Source organism: Heptranchias perlo, unplaced genomic scaffold, assembly GCF_035084215.1.
Source record: "Heptranchias perlo isolate sHepPer1 unplaced genomic scaffold, sHepPer1.hap1 HAP1_SCAFFOLD_43, whole genome shotgun sequence".
Classification (NCBI taxonomy): domain Eukaryota; kingdom Metazoa; phylum Chordata; class Chondrichthyes; order Hexanchiformes; family Hexanchidae; genus Heptranchias; species Heptranchias perlo.
Window position 1 is genome coordinate 8,800,542 of NW_027139442.1, and position 25,091 is coordinate 8,825,632.

Consider the following 25,091-nt stretch of genomic DNA (forward strand, 5'->3'; position numbering starts at 1 on the left):
TGAGGCGGCGGCCTGAAACGGGCGATCGAGCACATTTTATACTCCACATATTTTAAACACCACCCAATTGTCATTTCCATTGAAGTCAATGCAAAGAAAAACCAGAAGACATGAGAAACGCTCTGCCGATTCACTATGGTACATTCTACGATAACGCATAGTCATAATCTACCCCTAAAGCTGTTGAATAGATATTTAAACAATCTCTGCCTCTCCCGCCCCTTTCTCTCACCTGCTATAGTGACCGTCACAGCCGCGCTGGGCTGGGACCAAAACTGCCTTCTATTGACCGAGGTTCCATATTGACAGTGGTAGCTCCCTCCTTGGTCTGTTCTGCTGACCGTGAAAGTTCCAATGTTGACCTTTGTGATGATTTGATGAGAGTACAGCCGTTGGCGATCTCTGTAAAAATGGAAGGTTTTATCGCGATAGTCTCCGGCCACGGTGCAGGTAATGGTCACCGTCTCTCCTTTCAAATACACGCCACTTGGTTGATCAGGGGATATCCGTGGCGTTTTCAGCGTATCTGTGGTAAAATAAATAGAAAGAACAATTGGAAATGGATCTGTGGATTAAGTGTACGGTGGAAGTTTGGGAACTCAACACCGATTGTGCGGTGTTGAGTGAAAATGTTTGTACCGCCGACAAAACGGGAATTGACCATTCATTAGTGCAATCAAACTGAGGTGCGAGAGGAAAGAAATCAGTTTTTGGTTCTATTTCCAAAATCAGGTTTTAGTTCTGAAATTACACCCTGCGATAGGAGGGGAACATGGACAATGCGCTGATTTGAAATTCCCATTCTTTGTCATTTAGGCTATGGTGCAAACCGGATATCAAAGAGTGAATTTCTCTGCTGAACCGTGGAGATTGGAACCTCAAATAAAGGAGGTAAGTGATGGTCGATTTTTTTAAATTATCATTCTTGGGGATGTGTATCAATGACATCACTGGAACTGAATATCGGATCGGGCTGATATCAGACGATAGATCCGATCCCGCCCGTCTTACAAAACTGCCCGTGGCGGATTTCTACTCCATTTTTACTGAGACCTGTCAGGGGCAAATCGCAGACACGTTCTCTGTTACAGAGACCCTGTCAGGGGCTGAGCGCAGAGGCCCTCTTAATGAATATTAAACACTCTTCCTAGAATCATGGAATCATTGAATCATAGAAAATTACGGCGCAGAAGGAGGTCTTTCGACCTATCGTGCCCGTCCTTGCCGAAAAAGATCTATCCCGCTTAATCCGCCGTCCTAGGCAGTGAGTTCCAGACCCCCACCACCCTCTGGGTGAAAAGATTCTCCTCAGCTCCCCTCTGATCCTTCCACCAATTACTTTAAATCAATGCCCCCTGGTCACTGACACCTCTGCTAAGGGAAATAGGCCCTTCCTATCCACTCTATCTGCTCCTGTCATAATTTTATATACATCAATCAAATCTCACCTCAGCCTCCTTTGTTGCACAGGAAACAACCCCAGCCTATCCAATCTTTCCTCAGAGCTAAAATTCTCCAGCCCTGGCGACATCCACGTAAATCTCCTCTGTACACTCTCTAGAGAAATCAATTATTTTCTGTAATGAGGTGACCAGAACTGTACGCAATACTCAAGCTGTGGCCTATTAAAGTTTTATACAGTTTCAGCATAACCTCCCTACTCTTATGTTCCATGCCTCGGCCAATAAAGGAAAGTATCCCATACGCCTTATCGAGCTGTCCTGCTACTTTCAGTGATCCGAGGACACGCTCTCCAAGGTCCCTTTGTTCCTCTACATCTCTCAGTATCCTTCCATTTATTGTGTACTCCCTTGCCTTGTTTGCCCTCCCCAAAGGTATTAACAAACAGTTCTCTGGATTTAATTCCATTTGCCACTTTCCTGCCCACCTGACTAGTCCATTGATATCTTCCTGCAGTCTACATCTTTCCTCCTCACTATCAACCACACGGTCAATTTTGTATCATCTGCAAACTTATTGATCAAATTCCCCACATTCAAGTCCAAATCATTAATATATACCACAAAAAGCAAGGAACCTAGTACCGAGCCTTGTGGGACCCCACTGGAAACAGCCTTCCAGTCGCAATAACACCCGTCAACCATTACCCTTTGCTCCTGCCACTGAGCCAATTTTGGATCGAACTAGCCAATTTCCCTTGGATCCCATGGGCGTTTATGTTTTTGACTGGGCTGCCATGTGGGACCTTGTCAAAAGCGCTGCTAAAATCCATGTGGACGACATCAAATGCACTACCTCATCGACCCTCCTTGTTACCTCCTCAAAAAATTGAATCAATTGAGTCAAACACGACCTTCCCTTAAGAAATCTGTTATCGAGATCCTGTCAGGAGCGGAGCGCAGAGATCTTCTCTGTGAACATTATGCACGGTTGCATTGAATCAAGTATGATTTTTTATTAACACGAAGAGCGTTGAAATAATAACAATCTCTTTTCCCCTTCACTCACCTGCTATAGTTACCGTCACAGCGTCGCTGATATTGGACAGCAACCGTCTTGTTTTGACGGAAATTCCATATTGGCATCGGTACTGCCCTCCCTGGTTTGTACCGGTAACCGGGAATGTTCCAATGTTGTTCTTTGTGGTGATTTGACCAGAGTTCAGTGGTTCCTTCTCACTGTAAAAGTAGTATGTTTTGTCGCGATATTTTCCGCTCACGGTGCAGGTAATGGTGACCATCTCTCCTTCTACATACACACCACTCCATTCATCAAGAGATATCCCTGGCGTTGTTAGCGGATCTGTGATGAAGTAAATGGAAAGATCAATTAGAAATGGATCTCTGGTGCTCCTTGTAAACTGGAAGGCTGGGAATTCAATAACGATTGAGCTGTGTTGACGGGAAGTGTTTGCATCGCTGACTGAGGTTCCACAAAAGTAGGATTCGGGATTTGATTAAAAAGAAACAAGGAAAGACTTGCATTAATATGGCGCCTTTCACCATCCCAGTACTTCCCAAAGCGCTTTACGGCCAATGAAGTACATTTGAAGTGTAGTCACTGTTGTAAGGTTAATGACCGTGCCAAGAAAATTAATCAGCTGGGTTTCTCTTTCCCCTGTCACAAACACTTGATCCTGACGGTTGAGTGACACTGAAGGTTTCTGAGGGCGAACTGAAAGTTCGATGTGAACATTAATGTAAATACACGAAGACAGATAGCAATACTAAAATATTAGCATTATATTATTACTGTTTGTTAGAATTCCACTTAATTTCTTATCCACAACGACGTGATTTATATAGCGCCTTTAAATTACTAAAACGTCCCAAGGCGCTTCACAGGGCCGATTTTCAAACAAAAGCTGACACCGAGACACAGAAGGAGATATTAGGACAGGTGACCAAAAGTTTGGTAAAGAGATAGGTCTTAAGGAGCGTCTTAAAGGAGGAGAGTGAGGTAGAGAGGCGGAGAGGTTTATGGAGGGAATTCGAAGGCCTAGGCAGACTGGAGGCATGACCGCCAATGGTGGGGCAATTAAATTCGGAGATGCACAAGAGGCAAGAATTGGAGGAGTGCAGAGAGGGTTGTAGGGCTGGAAGAGGTTACAGAGATAGGGAGGAGCCAGGCCAAGGAGGGATTTGAAAACAAGGATAGGAATTTTAAAATAGCAGCGTTCCAGGACTGGGAGCTAATGCACGTCAGCGTGCACAGGAATGATGGGAGAACGGGTCTTGGTACGTGTTAGGATACGGGCAGCAGAGTTTTGGATGAGCTCAAGGTTATGGAGGGTGGAAGATAGGAGTTCGACCAGGAGACTATTGGAATAATCATGTCTCGAGGTAACAAAGGCATGGATCAGGGATTCATCAGCAGATGAACTGAGGCAGGGGCAGAGACGGGCAATGTTAGGGAGATGGAAGTAGGCGGCCTTGGTGATAGAGCAGATATGTGGTCGGAAGCTCATCTCAGGGTCAAATAGGACGTCAAGGTTGCGAACGGTCTGGTTCAGCCTCAGGCAGTGGGCAGGAAGGAAAAGACTTCGGCCTTCCCATTAATAAGTTGGAGACTAAATATTTGCTCCAGCAATCATGGAATGACAGAAAGAGGCCAGATCGGCCTGTGCTGACTCTTTGAAAGACCTATCCAATTAGTCTCATTCCCCTGCTCTTTCCCCATGGCCCTGCATTTTCCCCCCTTCAATTATGTATCCAATTCTCTTTTGAAAGTTACTATTGAACCTTCTTTCACCACCCTTTCAGGCAGTGCATTCCAGATCAAATAAATGTATTTAATTTTCAACTTATCCATGCTGAGATTTATAGATATGGATCGGGCGGCGTCTGAAGATATTGCTGATATCGGTGCAATCATAATAAAGTCCAGTTGTAATATTTACAGAATATATTTCTTGCCAACTGACATAAGATAACTTAAAAAATGGCAAGATAGAGAAAACGCTTTTTTTGCCCAACCAATCTCGCTCCTTTAATTCCTCAACTTATTCTAATTGGTTGAGCTGGATTTTAAACTCATCGAATGGATTCAACTTCGCTAACTCTCCATGTAAATTTATTGCAAACCTTTATCAGTCTTCTGCAGTGTCAGCTGGGGCTCACTGAGTAACACTCTCTCGCCTTTGAGTTAGAAGGTCGCAGTTTCAAGATCCACTCCAGAGACTTGAACATAAAATCGAGCCTGACGCTCACAGTGCGGCACTGAGGGTGTGCTGCACCGTCACAGGTCCCGTCTTTCAGATGAGACGTTAAACCAGGGCCCCGGCTGCCCTTTTCTAGTGAATGTAAAAGGTCCCAGGCCATTATTTCGAAGAAGAGCAGTAGAGTTTTTCCCGGTCCTGAGCCCAATATCTACCCCTCAATCAACACCACTGGAACAGATTATCTGATCATTATCACATTGCTGAATGTGGGACCTTCCTGAGTGCAATTTCACTGTCGCGGTTCCTGCATTATAACAGTGTCTATACTTCAAAATTATTTCATTCGATGTAAAGCACTTTGGGACGTCGTGAGGTAACAAAAGGCGCCATATAAATGCTACTTCTTTCTTTTATTCAAAAACTGTGGCTGTTTACCTTGTAGCAACGGAGAATCGAGGTAAATTAGTTGCCGTGTTTAAATTGCGGATCGGATGGGACCGAGTATAGAGACACAGGCGGTTTCCGGTGATTGAGGAGTCCTAACAAATGAACATTGATTATATAAATGGAGGATAAACACCAACACGAAGTGGTTGAGCCGAAAGGCCTGTCTCCGTGTTGTATGTTTTCCACAATTCTATCTGTATGATCTCCTTGTATTCCTACAGCAACCTACTAGAATCAGACAAGCAGAATTGCATCTGTCTTGCATATTTTAGTTTAAGAATCTCTGCGAAGAGAAATATGTTAAACGTGCATAGAACCTTAGTTAGACAACACTTTGAGTACTGTGTACAGTTCTGATCTCCATATTACACGGGACAAGTGCAAAACGATTTGCTGGGATGATACGAAAACTGTGAGGATATCCTAATCAAGAAAGACTGAACTGTCTGGGACCCTTTTCTTTAGAAAACAGAAGGTTGAGGGGTGACCTGATGGAGGTCTTTAAGGTTATGAAGTGATTTGATAGGGAAGACGGAGAGAAGATGTTCCACTTATGGAGGAGACCAAAACTAGGGTGTCATAAATATAAGATAGTCACCAATAAATCAATTAGAGAATTCAGGAGGAGCTTCTGTGCTGGAAGAGTGGTAAGAATGTGGAACTCATGACCACAAGTAATAGTTTAGTTGAATAGTATTGATGCATTTAAGGGGAAACTAGATTAATACATAAGGGAGAACGGAATAGGGTGGGGGAGGCGCTTGTGGAGCATAAACGCCGGCACGGACCTGTTTGGTCGAATGACTTCTTCCTGTGCTGTAAATTCGATATAATTCTATGTAATGGTGGGAAACGAAACTGTCCAAATTTTTTTTAAGTTTTCCCATTGGCTCTTGGTTACAGCATTCTCCAGGTACCTGATTAACTGTGATTCACGATTCATTCCCAAATGTTTGTGTTTGAAACAATTAACTGAGACTCTCACTCTGCAAACAATTAACCAACTTTTAAGTTTCAGTTGTGGCGATGTTATCTGAATGAAACTTGTCCAATGACAGTGCAATATGCGGCCGGGCATCTTCACCAAATTAGTTGTTCCGTTCTGTTTTCTGTTTAGTTTCTGTGAGGTGTGGCGTCTATTTAACTGTTCACAACGAATCATTGAATCTTAGAGCACTGAAGGAGGCCATTCTGTCCATTGTGCCTGTGCAGGCCCTTTGAAAGAGATAAGTAATTAAACCAATCCCCCCCCCCCCCGCAACCACCCCCCGCTCTTTCCCCATTACCCCTGCATGTTTTTCCTTTTAAAGTATATATACAATTTCCTTTTGAATTTTATTACTGAAACTGCTTCTACCACCCTTTCAGGCAGTGCATTCCAGATGATAACTCGCTGCGTAAAACTAATGTCCTTATCTTCTCCCTGGCTGTTATGCCAATTACTCTAAACTGTGTCCTTTGGTTGCCGACCCCTCTGTCAGTGGGAACAGTTTCTCCCTATCTACACTATCAAAACCCATCATCATTTTGCACATCTTTATTGAATCACCCCTTATTCATGTCCGCTCTAAGGAGTACAATCACATCTTATCTAATATATCCACATAACTGAAACATTTGCCTTGTTGTAAATTTTTTAATACCCTGCCCCGTCTCACTCACCTGTTACTGTTACTGGCGCCCAGTCACTGAAGGAGGACAATTTCCATTCCCCGTTAATCTCATACCTATACCGGCAATGATAATATCCTTCATCATTTATTTTGGTTGTTGCAATTTGATACACTGAACTGGTCGTGGAAACTGGCAGTTCGTTCCCAGCTTTGTAAAAAGTATAATTACCACTCGGGTATTTATTGTCGTCACGGCAGGTAATCGTGATGGTTTCTCCGGGTAAGTACACGCCAGTCTCTTCATTCATGGTAATTTCAGGTTTCACCGGAAATTCTATATAAAAATGACATTGACTGTCAATGAGTAGATACCAACAAGGCAAGTTGGCGGCTAAGCGGTACAGAGGATGGGAAACTGGGCGCTGCTCTCCCAACCGACATCTGAAGCGCTATCGGCCCCATCAGTAGAACATAGATCAGTTTGTGTTTACTTGTGAACATAAAAACTACCCGCGGTTATAAACTACAGAGTTGTTGTACCGAGCTATGTGATAGATAGAAGAGCGAAAGAGAAAGAAAGGATACAGAGAGAAAGAGAAAGAGAAGTGGAAGCAGAGAGGGAGACATAGAGACAAAGAAAGAAAAAGAGAGAGATGAAGGGAGAGGACCACAGAGAGAGACCGGGAGATGGTGATCAGATAAAGAGGGAGCGACTGAGAGAGATGGAAATCAGAGTGTGGAAGGAAGAATGAACGGGCTAAAAGAGATCACGCAAATGGCGTGGGAGAGGGCAGGAGAGAAAGAAAGAGCGACAGAGAGGAATGAAAAATAGGAGTGGAAGAGAAACAGAGAGAAGGACTGCGAAAGAATCAGGGAGAAATGGAAAGAGCGGTATCAACGAGGCTGGACAGGAAGCAAAAAGAGGGAGCGAGTGGGAGGGAGTGACAAGTGCAATGAGACAGTGGGACGAAAGAGAGAGTATGAAAAAGAGAGGCAGGGAATAGACAGTGGGCAATGAGAGAGAGGGGGTGCGGTGAAATAGGAGACGCGACTGGAATAAAAAAGAAGTGGAAAGAGGAAGTGAGAGGAGAAAGTGAGAGAGAAGCTGGACCTTTGACCTCTCCCTCAGCTATCTGTCGCTGATTGGCTCGCTGAGCTAACAAACTGCCTTGCACGAGAAACCACGCCCAACTTAATTTTGGAGCTACGCCAAGCCGGTTGTCCCTTTAACTGAGAATTTGGGAGGAATTTCTCCTCATTCAGTGAAAGTGAAAGTCTCTGGCAAGTGGAGTGGTTGAAGCAGGTGGCATAGATGCATCTAAGGGGGGCTAGATGCATACATGGGGGAGAAGGGAATAGAGGGCTTTGGGGGCAGGATGGGAAGCGGTCATTAAAATGTTGGGTATAAACCCTGGCATAGACCAGCAGGAGCGAATGGTCCGATTCTGTGCTGTACATTCGATTAATTCTATGTAATCAGCCCCCTACAGAGCGCTTCGGAATGAAAGCCAGAGTAATATTGAAGCTGTGAATATCATTGGAAAGATACGGCCGAACTCCCATTGTTTGAAAGGAATGTGATGTGTGAAAATGCGCATTTCTGAGATGACTGGTACTCCAGCTAATTTCCCCCGCCTGCCTGTCTGGGAGTGAAGCTTTTCTGACGAAAGGGAAATATAACATTGTCTCCACACTACAATAAAGAAGGAAAACCATCGATGTTAGATTGTCATTTTCAAAATATTTACTTGCTTATCACTTTTCTGTGTCGATTTTATGTGATTCGTCCCGCAACACAAATGTTCTGCCCAAGCCCAAAAGGGATTGAGAACAGTGATCATCTTTTGTGTTGGCATTACTGACCGACAGATGGCGGTAGTGCACGTTTTTTCGGGCATCTGAAGTTGAAACCGAATAAGAATATAAGACCATCAGAAATGGGAGCAGGAATAGGCCTCAAGCCTGCTCCGACATTCAATAAGATCACGGCTGATCTTCAATCTCCACTCCACTTTCTCGCCCGATTCCCATATCTCTTGATTCCCTTAGAGTCCAAAAATCTATCGAACTCAGCCTTGAATATAGTCAACGACTGAGCATCCACAGCCCTCTGGGGGAAAGAATTCTAAACATTCACAACCCTCTGAGAGAAGACATTTCTTCTCATCTCGTTCCTAATTGGCCGACCCCTTATGTTGAGACTATGGCCTGTAGTTCTAGACTCTTCAGCCAGGGGAAATAGCCTCTCAGCATTTACCCTATCAAATCGACTATGAATGTTATACGTTGCAATGAGACCACCTCTCACTCTTCTAAGCTCCAGAGAGTATGGGCCCATTATATTCAATCTCTCTTCATAGGACAATCCTCTTATCCCAAGAATTAATCTAGCGAACCTTCGTTGAACCCTGTTTAAAGCAAGTCTATCCTTCCTTAGGTAAGGAGGCTAAAACTGTACACAATATTCCAGGTGTGGTCCCACCAAAGCCTTTTAAATTGCAACAAGGCCTCCTTACTCTTATACTCCAACCCTTTTGCAATAAAGGCTATCATACCATTTGCCTTCCTAATTGATTTCTGTACCTGTATGTTAACTTTTTGTGATTCATGCACAAGGACACCCAAATCCCTCTGACTACCAACATTTCTTAGTCTCTCACCCTTTAAAAATATTCTGTTGTTCTATTCTTCCTACCAAAGTGAATAACCTCACATTTCCCCACATTATACTCCATCTGCCACCTGATTGCTCACTCACTTAACCTGTTTATATTCCTTTGCAGCACCTTTGCGACCTCTTCAAAGCTTACTTTCTCGCCTAGCTTTGTACCGTCAACAAATTGGATAAATTACAATGGGTCCCTTCATCTAAGTTGTGAATATAGATTGTAAATAGCTGATGGCCAAGCACCGATCCATGTGGCAGCCCATTAGTTACAGCCTACCAATCTAAAAATGAACCGTTTATCCCTACTCTCTATTTTCTGTTCGTTAACCAATGCTCAATCCACGCTAATATATTACCCCTATCCCATGAGCCCTAATCTTGTGTAACAGCCTCTTGTATGGCACCTTATCGGATACCTTTTGAAAATCCAAATATTCCACATCCACTGGTTCTCCTTTATCTAGCCTGATAGTTACATCCTCAAAAACTCTAATAGACTGGTCAAATACGATTTCCCTGTCATAAAACCGTGTTGACACTGCCAAATCATTTTAGGATTTTCTAAGTTCCCTGTTACTATGTCCTTAATAATAGATTCCAGCTTTTACCCTACATCTGATGTCAAACTAACTGATCTATAGTTCTCTGTTTCCTCTCTCCCTCCTTTCTTGAATAGCGGGTTTACATTTGCTACTTTCCATTTCACAGGGACCGTTCTAGAAACTAGGGAATTCTGGAAGATCAAAACCAAACCATCCACTATCTCTACAGCCACCTCTTTTAAAACCCTAGGATGTAGGCTGTCAGGTACAGAGGGTTGGTTGGCGTTTGGCCCCATTAATTTATCCAGTACTTTTTCTTTTCTAATCTTAATCACTTTAAGTTCCTCACTCTCATTGGACCCTTGGTTCCACACTATTTCCTATAAGTTTTTTTATGCCTTCTGCTATGAAGACAGATACAAAGTATTTGTTTAACGACTCTGCCCTTTCCTTATTCCCCATTATAATTTCTCGCGTCTCTGCCTCTAAGGGACCCACGTTTACTTTCGCTAATCTCTTCCTTTTTACATACTTGTGGAAGCTCTTCCAATCTATTTTAAATTTCTTGCTAGTTTACTCTTATACTAATTTTTCTGCCTCTTTATCAATCTTTTGGTCATCCTTTGATGATTTATAAAACCCTCCCAATCCTTAAGCTTACTCCTCCTTTTGGTACAATTGTAAGCCTTTTCTTTTAATCTAATACTATCCTTAACTTCGCAAATTAGTGACGGATGGATCACTTTTTTCATGGTGTTTCTATTCCTCAAGGGAATGTATATTCGTTGATAATTATGAATGATTTCTTTAAATGTTCGCCATTGCTTATCGACTATCATATTGTTTTAATCTAATTTCCCAATCTACCTTAGGCAACTCGCCCCTCATACTTACATAATTAGCTTTGTTTAAATTTAAGTCCCTGGTTTCGGACATAACTCTCAAACTCAATATGAAATTCTATCATATCTTGGTCACTCTACCCCAGAGGATCCTTGACTATAAGATTACGAATTAACCCTGTCTCATTACACAATACGAGATATAATATAGTCTGTTCCCTAATTGGTTCCTCGATATATTGTTCCAGAAACATGTCTCGAATGCATTGCATTAACTCTTCCTACATTTTTTTCCAATTTGGTTTTATCAGTCTATATGGAGATTAAAGTCTCCCACGATTATTGCATTACCCTTGTTACATGCTCCTCGAATTTCCGGATTTATATTCTGCCCAACACTATAACTACCGTTAGGGGGCATGTAAACTGCTCCCAACATTGTTTCCAGCTCCGTGTTATTTCTTAGCTCCACCAATTCTGATTCTACTTCCTGATTTCCTGAGCTAAGATCCTTTCTCTCTTTACCTCATCCTTTATTATCAGTGCTACCCCCACCTCCCAACCCCCCACCACAAACTCTTCCATTTTGTCTATAATTTCTAATAAATCAAGTAACCTGGAAAAATGTGTTAGATTTTTGTTCGGCAAGGGTATTGAGGGATATGGAACCAAGGCAGGTAAACGGAGTTAGGATTCAGATCATAGAATTACATAGAATTACACAGAATGTACAGCACAAAAACAGGCCATTCGGCCCTACAGGTCCATGCCGCTGTTTATTGTACACACCAGCCTTCTTCCTCCCTACAAATCTAATGTATCTGCATGTCCTTCTATTCTTTTCTTCCTTATGTGTTTATCTAGCTTCCTTTTAAATGCATCTAAGGCAGCTGCCTCAACAACACCCTGTGGTAGCGAGTTCCACCGTCTAACCACGCCCCGGGTTCTCCTGAATTCCCTATTTATTAGTGACTACCTTATATTTATGGCCTCTAGTTCTGGTCTCCCCCGCAAGTGGAAACACCATCTCTATGTCTACCCTATCAAACCATTTGATAATCTTAATGACGTCTATCAGGTCATCCCTCAGTCTGTTCTTTTCAAGAGAAAAGCGCCTCAGCCTGCTCAACCTTTCCTGATAGGTATAACTTCTCAATTCCGGAATCATCCTCGTAATTCTTTTTGCACTTTCTCCAGTCCCTCCTTATCCATTTTCTAATATGGAGATCAGAACTGTTCACATTACTCCAAGTGTGATCTGAGCAAGATCAGTCATGATCTGAAGGAATGGTGGAATAAGCTCGAGGGGCCGAATCGTCAACATTTGTTCCTGTGTCCCGATGTTCCACCTGGAGTGTTGTTTGCAGTTTTATAACACACGACAGAGAAAGTTTATGGATGTACCGTTCGAAAACACGGACATATCCCATAGTGCCTTCGCAATGACAGCTGCTGACAATGCAGATCTGTATTACTGCTACCAATGACACAACATGATTGGTTACAGTAATCAAATTCATTTACATAAAAACTAACTGAATGATTTAGCAGTCTAGAACATTAGTTATTGAATTTCATTATTTTAGATAAAAATGTCGGCACTAACCTTGAGAAACGCTCTGCCGAGCCCCAAAGATAACTAAAAGGAGAAAACATTAATTAGTTAAATGAACACCAGCACCTTGAGACGATCAATATAACAAGCTGATTTTCGTGAATTGTTATATGGATATTTCACAGTGTGATTGCATTGGAGGCATTTTGGTCCGTTTCGGTTAAACTCCCACTCCAGAACTTGAGAGAGTTCCAGATTTCCACCACTCTTTGTTTGAAAAAGTACTTCCTGCTTTCACTCCAAATGGTCCAGCTCTTAATTTTAATACCATGACCACTTGTTCTCGATTCCCCTCTATAACTGAATAAAATCAATCGAGATGTCCCTTTGTAAATCATTCCAATTACCCACGACAAGTATCAAAAGGTGCCCTTGGGCCTAATGACACAAAACCGCATGAAAACTTGTTCAAAAAACACGAAGGGCTCATTTTGTGGCTGAGTGAAACCGTCAGTAAAAGACAAGGGAAAGCTGCTGGTGTGGTGTATGTGTGCAGACACTGTGTATCTTTACAGATCTTCACATGCATCCACATCACGAAACAGAATTGCAATGCAAGCGTCGGAGCTCCAATATGGAATAGATGGATGCATTAACGGTGGGAGTTGAGATTTTAAAAAATGGAGATGGTAGGGTTAATGTTGAGCTTAACGGACAGCTGCAGCACTGTGTTTGTTGAAGGACGTTTGTCTCCACCCACTGTGCATGTCTTTATCTCAGTGATGTGGTGAACTCGAGCATACTGAGGGAGGAAGTGGAGTCTAAATAATGAGAACCGAATGGTGTTTGAATTCACTGGAAACCGATAGTTTTACAGTCAGTTTACTCACTGTCACAAATTGCACAATGCGGGTGTCGTCGGCATAGAAGGAAGAGGAAAACTGAATACCAAAAAATAAAGCAGAAAAAAATATTTCAGGCTGAAGTTAATAGCGACAGGAAATGCTTACATTGGAAACCTATGGTTTCAGCTCAGAAGCGCTTCACGTCAGACAAACAGGAAGTTAAACGCTGACAGCATGAACAGAGCATCAGAGCCAAGGATATGTTTAAACACGTTCAATGAAAATACAGTGTGGCAATCTTTGTAATACGTTTTAAACCGAATAATTAATTTTCGATGCCACCACAATTAGAATCATAAAGTTATAGAATGTTGCAGCGCAGAAGGAGGACGTTCAGCCCATCGTGCCTGTGCAGGCTCCTTGAAAGTGCTATCCAATTAGTCCCAGAGGCTTGCACTTTGCCCATAGTTCTGCATGTTTTTCCTTTTCAAGTATTTACCAAATTCCCTTTTGAGGTGCAGTAATAGACTGCTTCTCAGGCATTCAGTTAGTACTAACATTGAATTCTGTTAAAATACATGCAGAGATAGAATTTCACCTAGCATCTCTTATATTTGATATAAGGCGACTTATATACAAAACTGATTGGGAGAAATCGGAGGTGATAATCGGCCTTTTAATCGTGTATTATGCTGCAATTTTAACTGGGCTTTGAAACCAAACTAATTTATTTCTGAGTCCAAATTATTTAAACTTATTAAATGACGTTGAAACCACAAGATTTGAATCATATTTTCACAAGAAATAAATCTATTTGTTCCAGTTTCCACCATTCATTTATTTAAAAAGTAAGTCACCTTGCAGCTCGGTTGAAAATGTAATCAACTTGAAATTGTAGTAAGCAGTGAGGAGGATAGTAGCAGAATTCAGACAGACTGGTAATAAAATGGGCAGGTGTCATTTAATACAGAGAAGTGTGAAGAGATGCATTTTGGGAGGAAGAGTGAGGCGAGGCAATGTGAACTAAATGATACAATTTTAAAGGTGTTGCAGGGACAGAGAGACCTGTGGGTATATGTACACAAATCATGAAAGGTGGCAGTACAAGTCAATAAATCTGTTAAATAAAACTTATAGGATCATTGGCTTTGAAAATAGAGGTATAGAGAAAAGAAGCAAAGAGGTTCTGCTAAACCTTTATAAATCATTGGTTTGACCGCAGCTGAAGTGCTGCGTCCAATTCTGGGCACCACATTTTAGGAAGGATGTCAAGACCTTACAGAAGGTGCAGAGGAAATTTATTGGAATGATACCAAGGATAGGGAACGTCAATTAATTGGAGAGACTAGAGACGCTGGAATTGTTCTCCTTAGAGCAGAGAAGGTTAAAGGGCCATTTAATAGAGGTGTTCAAAATCATGAAGGTGTTTGATAGAGTAAATAAGGAGTACATGTTTCCACTGGCAGAAGAGTCGGTAGCCAGAGGGTCAGATTGAAAATTATTGGCAAAAGAACCAGAGGCAAGATGAGGAGAATTTGTCGACACAGTGAGGTCTATCAAGATGTCCGTTTGTAAATAATTCCAATAATCCATGGTCACTATCAAAAGGTGGCCTTGAGCCAATTGACACAAAACAGCGTGAAAAGTTCTTCAAAATGCAAAAAGCCCCGTTTTGGGACTGAGTGAAACCGTCACTGAAAGATAAAGGGAAGCAGCTGGGTTGGGTGTTTGTCCAAACATTGCATTTTTACAGATCCCCACATCTCCTCACCACGAAACAGAATTGCGTTAGAAGTGTCGGAGCTCTATTATGGGATGGATGGACGGATGCATTAACGGTAGGAGTTGATATGGAAACATTGGAGATTAAAAGCTTCATGCTGAGCCTAACGGGCAACTGAGCACTGAGTTTATTGAAGGACATTAGTCTCCACTCACTGTGCAGATCTATATCTCTGTCATATGATCAGCTCTAGCATACTGAAAGAGGAATTGGAGTCTAAATAATGAAAACCGAATGGTGTTTGAATTCACTGTAAACCGGTACTTTTACAGACACTTCACTCACTGTCACGAACATCACAGCATGAGTGTCATCGCTTTGGAAGGTAAGATCCGAGATGAATAAGTAAAGAATTGGAAAATATTACATGGTACATTTTTATTGATGAATAAGGAAGCCATATACTACTTGGAAAATAAGAGTCTAAATGGGATACAGGAGCGAATCAATCTAGGGGTACAGATTTACAAATCATTGACAGTAGCAAAGAAAGTTAACAAGGCCATAAATTGCAAACAAAGCACGGGGGTTCATTTCTATAGCACTAAAATTGAAAGGCAGGTAAATTATGTTAAACTTGGTTAGACCACACTTAGAATACTGTGTACACTTCTGGTCGCCATATTTTTTATAAAACGGATGCAGAGGCACTGGAGGAGGTGCAAAAAAGATTCAGAAGAACGAAACCAGAAATGAATGGTTACGCCCATCAGTAAAGATTGAACATTCTGGGGATCTTACTCTGGAAAAGAGAAGGCTGAGGGGTGACATGATAGAGGTTTTGAAAATTATAAAGTGGTTCGATAGGGTAATAATATGGAAGATATTTCCACTTGTGAGACAGTCCAAATCCAGGATCCCTACATAAAATAGTCACTAATAAACCCAATAGGGAATTCAGGAGAAACTTCTTTACCAAGGGAGTGGTGAGAATGTGAAACTTGCAACCACATGGGGTAGTTTGGGCGAATAGTATAGATGCCTTTAAGGGGAAGCTAGATAAGTACATGAGAGGTGAAGGTGTAGAAGGATATGCTGATAGGGTTAGATTATGTAGGGTGGGGCGAGACTCGCGAGGAGCATAAACACCGGCACAGACCATTTACGACGAATGGCCTGTTTCCATGCTGTAAATGCTATGTAATATCAGGTTGAAGTTAGCAGTGAGAGCAAATGCGTAAAAAAGAAACATTTTGAACGTAAATTCACTGTGTCAAACTTTCTGATATGCTTTCAACCGAAAGTTAATTTCAAATAATTATTTAATTATTTGAAAACCACCAATATTACAGGTGTAGAAACAAACTTATTCTTGGTCACTGGTTTATTAATAAAATTCAATTCAATTCACTTAAAATACGGAGACATGTTTAATATTGCAACTAATATCTCGTAAGCCATAAATAAGGAGAAGTATTTAGGTACAGCATTCAATCGGAATGGGAGAAAGCAGAGGATACAAACAGTCTCATGGCAGTTTTGCAAGAGGAGGAGAGTACCTGAGGAAACTGACCATTCACAATTTCAGCTGGTTTGGGTCCCGGAATGGAAGTTGGGGAGTCAGCTGTTTCCTCCGAATAAGGTCAAGGGACAGGAGATGGGTCTAATGGGCAAGCTCAGCTCGGAAATACATACGTGGAAATCGGAGGGAAACTAGAAAAAGGATCAGGATCAGGGCTGGGTGATGGGGGAGCCTTTGGAGAGGTTGGGCGTGGTGATATTGGGAATTGTGGGATGCAGCAGAGGCATCTGAATGGATGGTCTTAATCTTAGTGACTTCAGTTATGTGGAGAGACTAGAGAAACTGGGATTGTTCTCCTTAGAGCAGAGAAGGTTAAGTGGAGATTTAATAGGGGTGTTCAAAATTATGAGGGGTTTTGATTGAGTGTGTAGTGAGAAACTGTTTCCACTGACAGGAGGGTCGGGAATCTGAGGATACTGATTTAAGTTAATTGGCAAAAGAATCAGAAGGAAATGAGGATAAATTTTGTTACGCCACAAGTTGTTATGACCTGGAATGGTGGTGGAAGCAGATTCAATAGTAACTTTCAAAAGGGAATTGGATAGAAACATGAAAAGGGAAACAATGCTGAGAGATGGTGAAAGATCAGGGGAGTGGGATTAATTGAATCGCTCTTTTAAATGCTGGCTTATGCATGAGGAGCCGAGTGGCCCTCCTCTGTGCTGAAAGACTTCATGAAGTTCACGAGGTCCTCGTATTTATTGTTAGAGGTGAATGTGGAGAGGGATGGGAAAGAGATTTATGGAGATTGTGTGTAGTGAGCAAAAGAAGCTGGAGGTTATCTTTGGTCCCTAGAGTCATCCTGGAGCAGCAGGCGGTTTTCAGAGAGGATATTGTGTTTGTTTTAGTTCTGGGTCAAACATACCTGGTGATGGATGGCGAAACCAATTGTAGGAGCATAGGAATATAGGAACAGGAGTCGGCCATTCAGCCCCTCGTGCCTGCTCCGCCATTTGATAATATAATGGTTGACCTGTGATCTCACTCCATGTACCTGCCTTTGGCCCATATCCCTTAATACCAGGTATACTCAAGGTATGATCCAGGTATGCTCAAGTCTGCAACCCTTGGAATTGAGGGGCTGGACCAGCAGGAACGATCAAGATGGAAGAGAGTAAACGTTTTACTCGGGACAAGGAAAAACGGTTGGGGAATGGGAGTGGTTGAGCGGATGGACAGCCGCAGAAGTATGATGACGAATAGCGGGTCAAAGCCTATTCAACGGGGAGAGCGAAAGTGTTTATTCCAAAGGTGGAACGCAGAAGTAATTTGATTTGAAATAAGTAAGGAGATGTGGGTTATGATGCTTGCCAGGAAGTGACTGAGGCCTTGGGAGTGTACAACTCTGGGCACCACACTTTCGGAAGGATGTCAAGGCCTTGGAGAGGGTAAAGAGGAAATTTACCAGCATGATCCCAGAGACGAGGGACTTCACTTACGTGGAGAGAATGGAAAAGCTGGGATTGTTCTCCTTAGATCATATAAGTGTCAAGGCAGACCCTTCAAGGGAGTACCTTCAGCACACAGTTCAAGAAGGCGGCTCACCACCACCTTCTCAAGGGCAATTTGGGATGGGCAATAAATGCTGGCCTCGCCAGCGATGCCCGCATCCCATGACCGAATAAAAAAAATAGAGGTGTTCAAAATAGCGAGGTGCATTAACAGAGAAAGCAGGGTGAAATTGTTTCTTCTGACAAGTTGTCTGTAACCAGAGGTCACAGATTTCAAACAATTTACAAAGGAACTAGAGGGAAATGAGTGGAAATGCCTACATGAGGAGGCTTGTGAAAATCTGGAATGGACTACTTGAATGTTTGATGGAAGCAGATTCCACAGGAACTTCCAAAGTGCAATTGGACATGTACTTGATGTGGACTAATTTGCAGGGTTATGGAGAAAAATTGGGGCGTGTGATAAATTTGGATAGGAACATAGGAACATAAGTAGGCCATTCAGACACTCTTGCCTGCTCCGCCATTTGATAAATTCATGGCTGATCTGTGATTTAGCTCTACTTACTTGCCTTTGGCTCATATCCCTTAATACCTTTGGTTGCCAGAAAGCTATCTATCTCAGATTTAAATTAAGCAATTGAGCTAATATCAATTGCCATTTGCGGAAGAGAGTTCCAAATTTCTACCACCCTTTGTGTGTAGAAATGTTTCCTAATCTCACTCCTGAAAGGTCTGGCTCTAATTTTTAGACTGTGCCCCCTACTCCGAGAATCCCCAACCAGCGGAAATAGTTTCTCTTTACCCACCCTATCCGTTCCCCTTAATATCTTATAAACTTCGATCAGATCACCCGTTAACCTACTAAACTCTAAAGAATACAACCGCAATTGGTGTAATCTCTCCTCGTTACTTAATCTTTGAAGTCCGGGTATCATTCTAGTAAACCTACGCTGCACTCCCTCCAAGGCCAATATGTCCTTCCGAAGGTGTGGTGCCCAGAACTGCCCACAGGTGCGGTCTAACCAGGGTTTTGTATAGCTGCAGCAAAATCTCAGCCCCCTTGTACTCCAGTCCTCTATATATAAAGGCCAGCACTCCATTTGCCTTATTGATTATTTTCTGCACCTGTTCATGACACTTCAATGATCTATGTACATGAACCCCGAAGTCCCTTTGGGCATCCACCGTTTTTAACTTTTTACCTTTTAGAAAGTACACTGTTCTATCCTTTTTTGATCCAAAGTGGATGACCTCACATTTGTCTACATTGAATTTCACTTGCCACAGTTTTGCCCATTCATCTAATCTATCAATATCGCTTTGTAATTTTATGTTTCCATCTACACTGCTTACAATGCCACCAATCTTTGTTGTGGAGATGCCGGTGATGGACTGGGGTTGACAATTGTAAACAATTTTACAACACCAAGTTACAGTCCAGCAATTTTATTTTAAATTCACAAGCTTTCGGAGGCTACCTCCTTCCTCGAAAGTTTTTTTCAACTGCCCCTTGGCAACGGGCAGTTGAAAAAACTGTCTGTAATCACCAAGCATTGTTCTCTGAATTATAAATGCGATTTCATTTCGAGGATTTCATTTCCACATCGTTCACCTGAGGAAGGAGGTAGCCTCCGAAAGCTTGTGAATTTAAAATAAAATTGCTGGACCAATCTTTGTGGCATCGGCAAATGTGGATGAGACATTCTATGCCTTCATCCAAATCGTTCAATGAGCCAGCATAGGCAGGATTGCACGAATGGCCTCCTTCTACGCTGTAAGATTCTATGATTCTATGATTCTTGTCAACTTGAAATTGTAGTAAGCAGTGAGGAGCATATTGGCAGAGCTCAGGAGGACATTGATAGAACGGTGAAATGGGGAGACAAATGGCAGATGACATTTAATGTAGAGAAGTGTGAAGTGATATATTTTGGGAAGAAGAATGAGAAGAGGCAATATAACCGAAATAATCAAATTTCATAGTGAATGTAGGAACAGAGAGACCTGGGGATTCATATACACAAATCTTTGAAGGTGGTAGTTGGAGATTAAACTGTAAATGCCAACCCTCCGGCCAGTGGAAACAGTCTCTCCATCTACTCGATTAAAACCTTTCACTATTTTTTTCTAAGCAACGGCCAGCAGTAGCACTGTGTTTGTTGAAGGACATTAGTCTCCACCCACTGTGCAGATCTATATCTCAGTGCTGTGGTCAATTGCAGCATATTGAAGGAGGAGGTGGAGTCTAAATAATGAGAACAGAATGGTGTTTGAACTCACTGGGAACCGATACTTTTACAAACTGTTCACTCATTTTAACAAATGTCACAATTCGGGTGAACGGCATGGAAGGAGGAAGTAAATTGAACAAGAATAAGGAAAGAATCTGAAAATATTGCAGGCAGAATTTAACAGTGACCTCAAATACTTAGAACGGAAACCAGTGGTTTCAGCTCAGAAGCGCTTCACCTCGGACAAAAAGGAAGTTTAACCGCTGACAGTAAGGACAGTCAGCAGAACAAAAATGTGTTTAAACACACTGAATGAAAATTCATTGTGCCAATCTTTCTGATTTTCTTCCAACCGATGGTTATATTCATTAATTCTTTAAAAGCAACCACTATTAGAGGTGCAGTAACAGATATATTCTCAGGCATTCTTTTATTAATAAAATACAATTCAAGACACTTAAATAAATAAAAATATTTAATATTGCAACTAACATTTCCGAAGCTATAATTAAGGGGATCTATTTAGGGACAACACTCAAACAGAATGGGAACCCCTGACAGTAAGAACATTGGAGCAGAATCAAGAATGTATTGAAATATATTGAATGAAAATATATTGTGGCAATCTTTCTGATAGGCTTTTAACCGAATAATTAATTAATTCTTTGAAATCCACCCCTAATAGTGGTGCAGGAGCACACTGATTATCAGGCATTCATTTATTAATAAAATTGAATTGAATTCACTTGAAATTGATTGAGATGTTTAATATTCCACCTAATATCTCCTAAGCTAGCAATAAGGGGATATATTAGATTGTGCCCCATTGTTCTCCATTTCACCACCATAACTGAATAAGGACTATCGAGAGGTGTAAATTTGTAACTAATTCCAATAATCCATGGTAAGCATCAATTGGTGCCCTTGGGCCTAATTACACAAAACAGCATGAAAAGTTGGAGATAAGGGGGTAATACTGAGCCCAACTTGCAGCTGCAGCACTGTGTTCATTGAGGAACATTAGTCTCCACCCACTGTGTAGATCTGTATCTTAATGACATGGTCAATTCTAGCACACTGAAGGAGCAAGTGGAGTTAAAATAAATTCCTAGAGCTGAGTTATTCACCAGAAACATTTCGTTCTACAGACAGTACACACACGCTCACAAATATCACAAAACCCCTAAAATCGAGGTGAAAGACGGAATAGAGAATGAAAAATATGCAAGCAAACTGAAAATGGCCAGTACTGAAGAGAACAGTAAAAGCAGTTGGCTTCATGACTGAAGACAGCGGTTTCAACTCAGCGGTGGGTTAGTTCAAAGAAAGAGGAACTTAACCTCTGACAAAAGGAACAATGTCTCAGCACCAACGAAATAGCTAAAAATATATTTATTAGTTTATCCACTGAATGTGTTAAAATGTTTCTTCTCCCCTTTTTCTCTCTATCTCCCCCAAAGACGTGTATTCACGAAGGGAGTTGCTCAGGGCCGCCCTCCAATACCCCACCGCATTATCTGCTCATGTCTGAGTGCAGGGGTTGATTGACCTGAGGTCAGCCGTGGTGACCCCTGTACAAATGCACCCTCCTACCGCGCATGCTCATTTCCAAGCATGGAACATATAGTATCATAGAATCAGAGAATCAGAGAAGGTGACTGCACGGCAGGAGGTCATTCGGCCCATCGAGTCCGCGCCGGCTCAATGCATGAGAAATCCAGCGAGTCCCACTGCCCTGCCAAAAATAGCAGTGCTCGTCCGAGATGCAATAAGATGCGATAAGGCGACACTTGGCCGATATTTTATTCAATGGCTTTGGGACACTGAGCCCAATGGTATCGCCGCTACCACCCATCCCCCCCCCGCCCCTTGATAGAGAACGGCAAACTCAGCGGATGTTGATCGTTGAATTTTCCTTTTAAATATAACTTACTCCTACACTATAGACAGTAACTGGGCAATTGGGAGACCAATATCTCCCCTTTTCAACGCGTCCCAAGGCGCCTCACTGGAGCGTTAACAAACAAAATGTGACACCGAGCCGCTAAAGGAGATATTAGGTCAGGTGACCAACAGTCGGTCAAAGCTGTCGGTTTTAACAGACAGATTCTCATAGATTCAATTGTGAAAGAAAAACTGGATCCGAGATACTTTAATACCGATATGAAGAGAGATTGTCTTCCATATAATGGGAGTGAAGTTGGTCTGCACCAGTAACACGAAACGGGCTCAGAGCGAATCCCCCCGCCCCACCCCCCGCCATTTTACATCGTTTGGCGCAGGACACATTCCTGTCCTGTGCCGCAAATTTACCAGTGTGTTATGGAACCAATAGAGTAACATTCAGTTCAACTTAAAGCCTTTTTGAAACCTCAAACCTCACGGGCTGAAATCGCGCATTATCTGACATATACATGACCGTTTTATTTCTGTTTCTCCATCTATCCCCTTTCTGTTATGAAGGAGTGGACTCTCCCTGGAACTCGGTTCGAAGGGCGGCGCCTATCGGTTTTGCGCTCCGATAGAGTGGACACTTTCCATGCCTGAGCTCAGATGCTGTTTGTCCGCAGACAGTTTGAACACAGAAAATGCGAGTACCTGATAATGTCCTCAGCGGACATCCACCAATCAGCACATTACAACCGGCGCCACGGCCACTCTCTCTGCTTCTTTCTCCGGACTAATCGCTCACCATTCCTGTAAACTAACACTCGTTACACCCCCCTCACCGTTACCTGCAGAGAATTCAACACAAGCAAGCAATCGCTCTGAATGCTTTCCAATGTGGAGGGCACCACACCAAATTATGAGTTGCTTCAATCCACTGAGCTACCGGTTCAGTCTCACTCTCCCGCTTACAATTGCCCACTCAGACCGGGAATTGGTATAAAATTGTTTCACGACTCACCAAACAACAGTAAAAACGCGGTTGCATCCATTTTCGAAGAAGTGCTACTTTGAGGCATGAGAGCCGTGAGGAACGGCGACTGAGTCACTTGTTCCAAATCAAAGAAGGACAAACCCGGAAGGGTTGAGAGACTGAGAGCGGATACAGAGGCTGGGTGGAAATGAATTGCCCCCCACAATTAAAGCAACAGCACCGAGTTTTGTACAACCCGAAATAAGATGTGGTTTGGAACATTGCAATGATCTAACATAGAAGCTTTTGACTATTAGACGGTGATCATAGGATGAAGGGGTTAGAATGGATCGTGTACCCAGAACAACACCGTAAATCATTTGTGTTTAGTTAGAAAGATTGCTCTCATCATGGTCAGGATCTCTATTGCTGGGAAGGGACCGTGTCCCACTTCAGGCACTCGGTGTCAGCATCAAGCACCCAAAATTCAGGTGCAGGAAAATGTAACAACAAAATGCCTCAACCCAAACCTCAGAAGATTTACTGTATCAATCATTGCTGTTCTAATTCCCAAACAGCCCTGCAGTTTCTACCTCTCCCGTCAGTTTTATCAGCAGAGAGTTCAAGAATGAACAGAATCAATTGGCTCATTTCAAAATCGCCCACTTTATCTCTGAAAGACTCTTTACCATCAAAAGATACCGAGAGAAACAGCAGTGATGGAAACATCTAGTTTAATAGTTCGAGATTGTAAAGTCAGTCTGGATTCCAGCGTTAGGCACTGGTGGAATCCCATCTGTTTCCCATTCTGGTGCCTGTTCCTGCACTGCCTGTGGACCCCATTCCCTCTGACCTTTCCCCCAACCCCACTTCCTTTGCTCAGACTCTGAAAAATTCCAATTGGAGAAAGTTTCCATCGATTTTTGTATTGGGAATTAAACCAGATATCTGCGCATGCGTGATTCAGAACCGCCCCCAGTGCTGGTTGTTGGTGAGCTGAAGAGCGCATGCGCGCTTCCTTCCCCAGATCGGCCTGTGGGCGCCATTCCCTCAGTGAGCGGTGGACATGAATGTGGGGTTTATTCTGTATCAGTCAGTCTCTTTAAAACAGCCGGGAATGTATATAAGTGTGGAATTAACTCTGCAACTGTCAGTCTCTCGTACTGCACATGAGTGTGGGATTTATTCTGTATCTGACAGTCTCTGGTACTGTGTGTGAGTTTGGGGTTTATTCTGTATCTGTCAGTCTCTGGTATTGTGTGTGAGTGTGGGATTCATTCTGTATCTGACAGACTCTGTTACTGTACATGAATGTGGGGTTTATTCTGTATATGTCTGTGTGTGGAGCTATGTGCGAGTGTGGGATTCATTCTGTATCTGTCAGTCTCTGATACTGTTTTTGAGAGTACGGTTTATTCTGTGTCTGTCTATGGTGCTGTCTGCGAGTTTGGGTTTAATTCTCCATCTGTCAGTACCTGATGCTGTGTGTGAGAGTGGGGTTTATTCTGTATTTGTAAGTCTCTGATACTGTATATGAGAGTCGGGTTTATTCTGTATCTGTCAGTCTCGGGCACTGTATATGAGAGTGGGGTTTATTCCCTATCTGTCAGTCTCTGCTACTGTGTGTGAGTTTGGGATTCATTCTGTGCCTGTCAGCCTCTGGTACTGTACATGAGTGTAGGGATTATTCTGTATCTGACAGTCTCTGTTACTGTACATGAATGTGGGGTTTATTCTGTATCTGTCAGTCTCTGTTACTGTACATGAATGTATGGTTTATTCTGTATCTGACAGTCTCTGTTACTTTACATGAGTGTGGGGTTTATTCTGTATCTGTCTGTCTCTGTTACTGTATGTGAATGTGGGGTTTATTCTGTATCTGACAGTCTCTGTTACTGTACATGAATGTGGGATTTATTCTGTATTTGTTCAGTCTCTGATACTGTATAAGAGAGTGGGGTTTATTCTGTATCTGTCAGTCTGTGGTACTGTGTGTGAGTGTGGGGTTTATTCTGTATTCGTCACTCTCTGATACTGTATATGATTGTGGGGTTTATTCTGCATCTGTCCATCTCTGGTGCTGTTTGCGAGTTTGGATTTCATTCTGT

General features: G+C 42.4%; 1 protein-coding gene across 1 annotated transcript in view; it reads right to left on the minus strand.

Annotated features, from left to right (window-relative positions):
* The window catches only part of LOC137312373 (Fc receptor-like protein 5), a 40,593-nt gene extending 17,460 nt beyond the window's left edge, over positions 1 to 23,133 (minus strand). Inside the window, exons 1-4 of the mRNA XM_067978948.1 lie at positions 23,032 to 23,133; positions 12,340 to 12,372; positions 2,470 to 2,763; positions 233 to 526 (exon numbers count right to left, since the gene is read on the minus strand). Of these exons, the coding sequence (XP_067835049.1) occupies positions 233 to 526; positions 2,470 to 2,763; positions 12,340 to 12,372; positions 23,032 to 23,089 (679 nt within the window). The 5' untranslated portion in view covers positions 23,090 to 23,133. The remainder of the gene's footprint in view (positions 1 to 232; positions 527 to 2,469; positions 2,764 to 12,339; positions 12,373 to 23,031) is intronic.
* Positions 23,134 to 25,091: the final 1,958 nt, after the last annotated feature.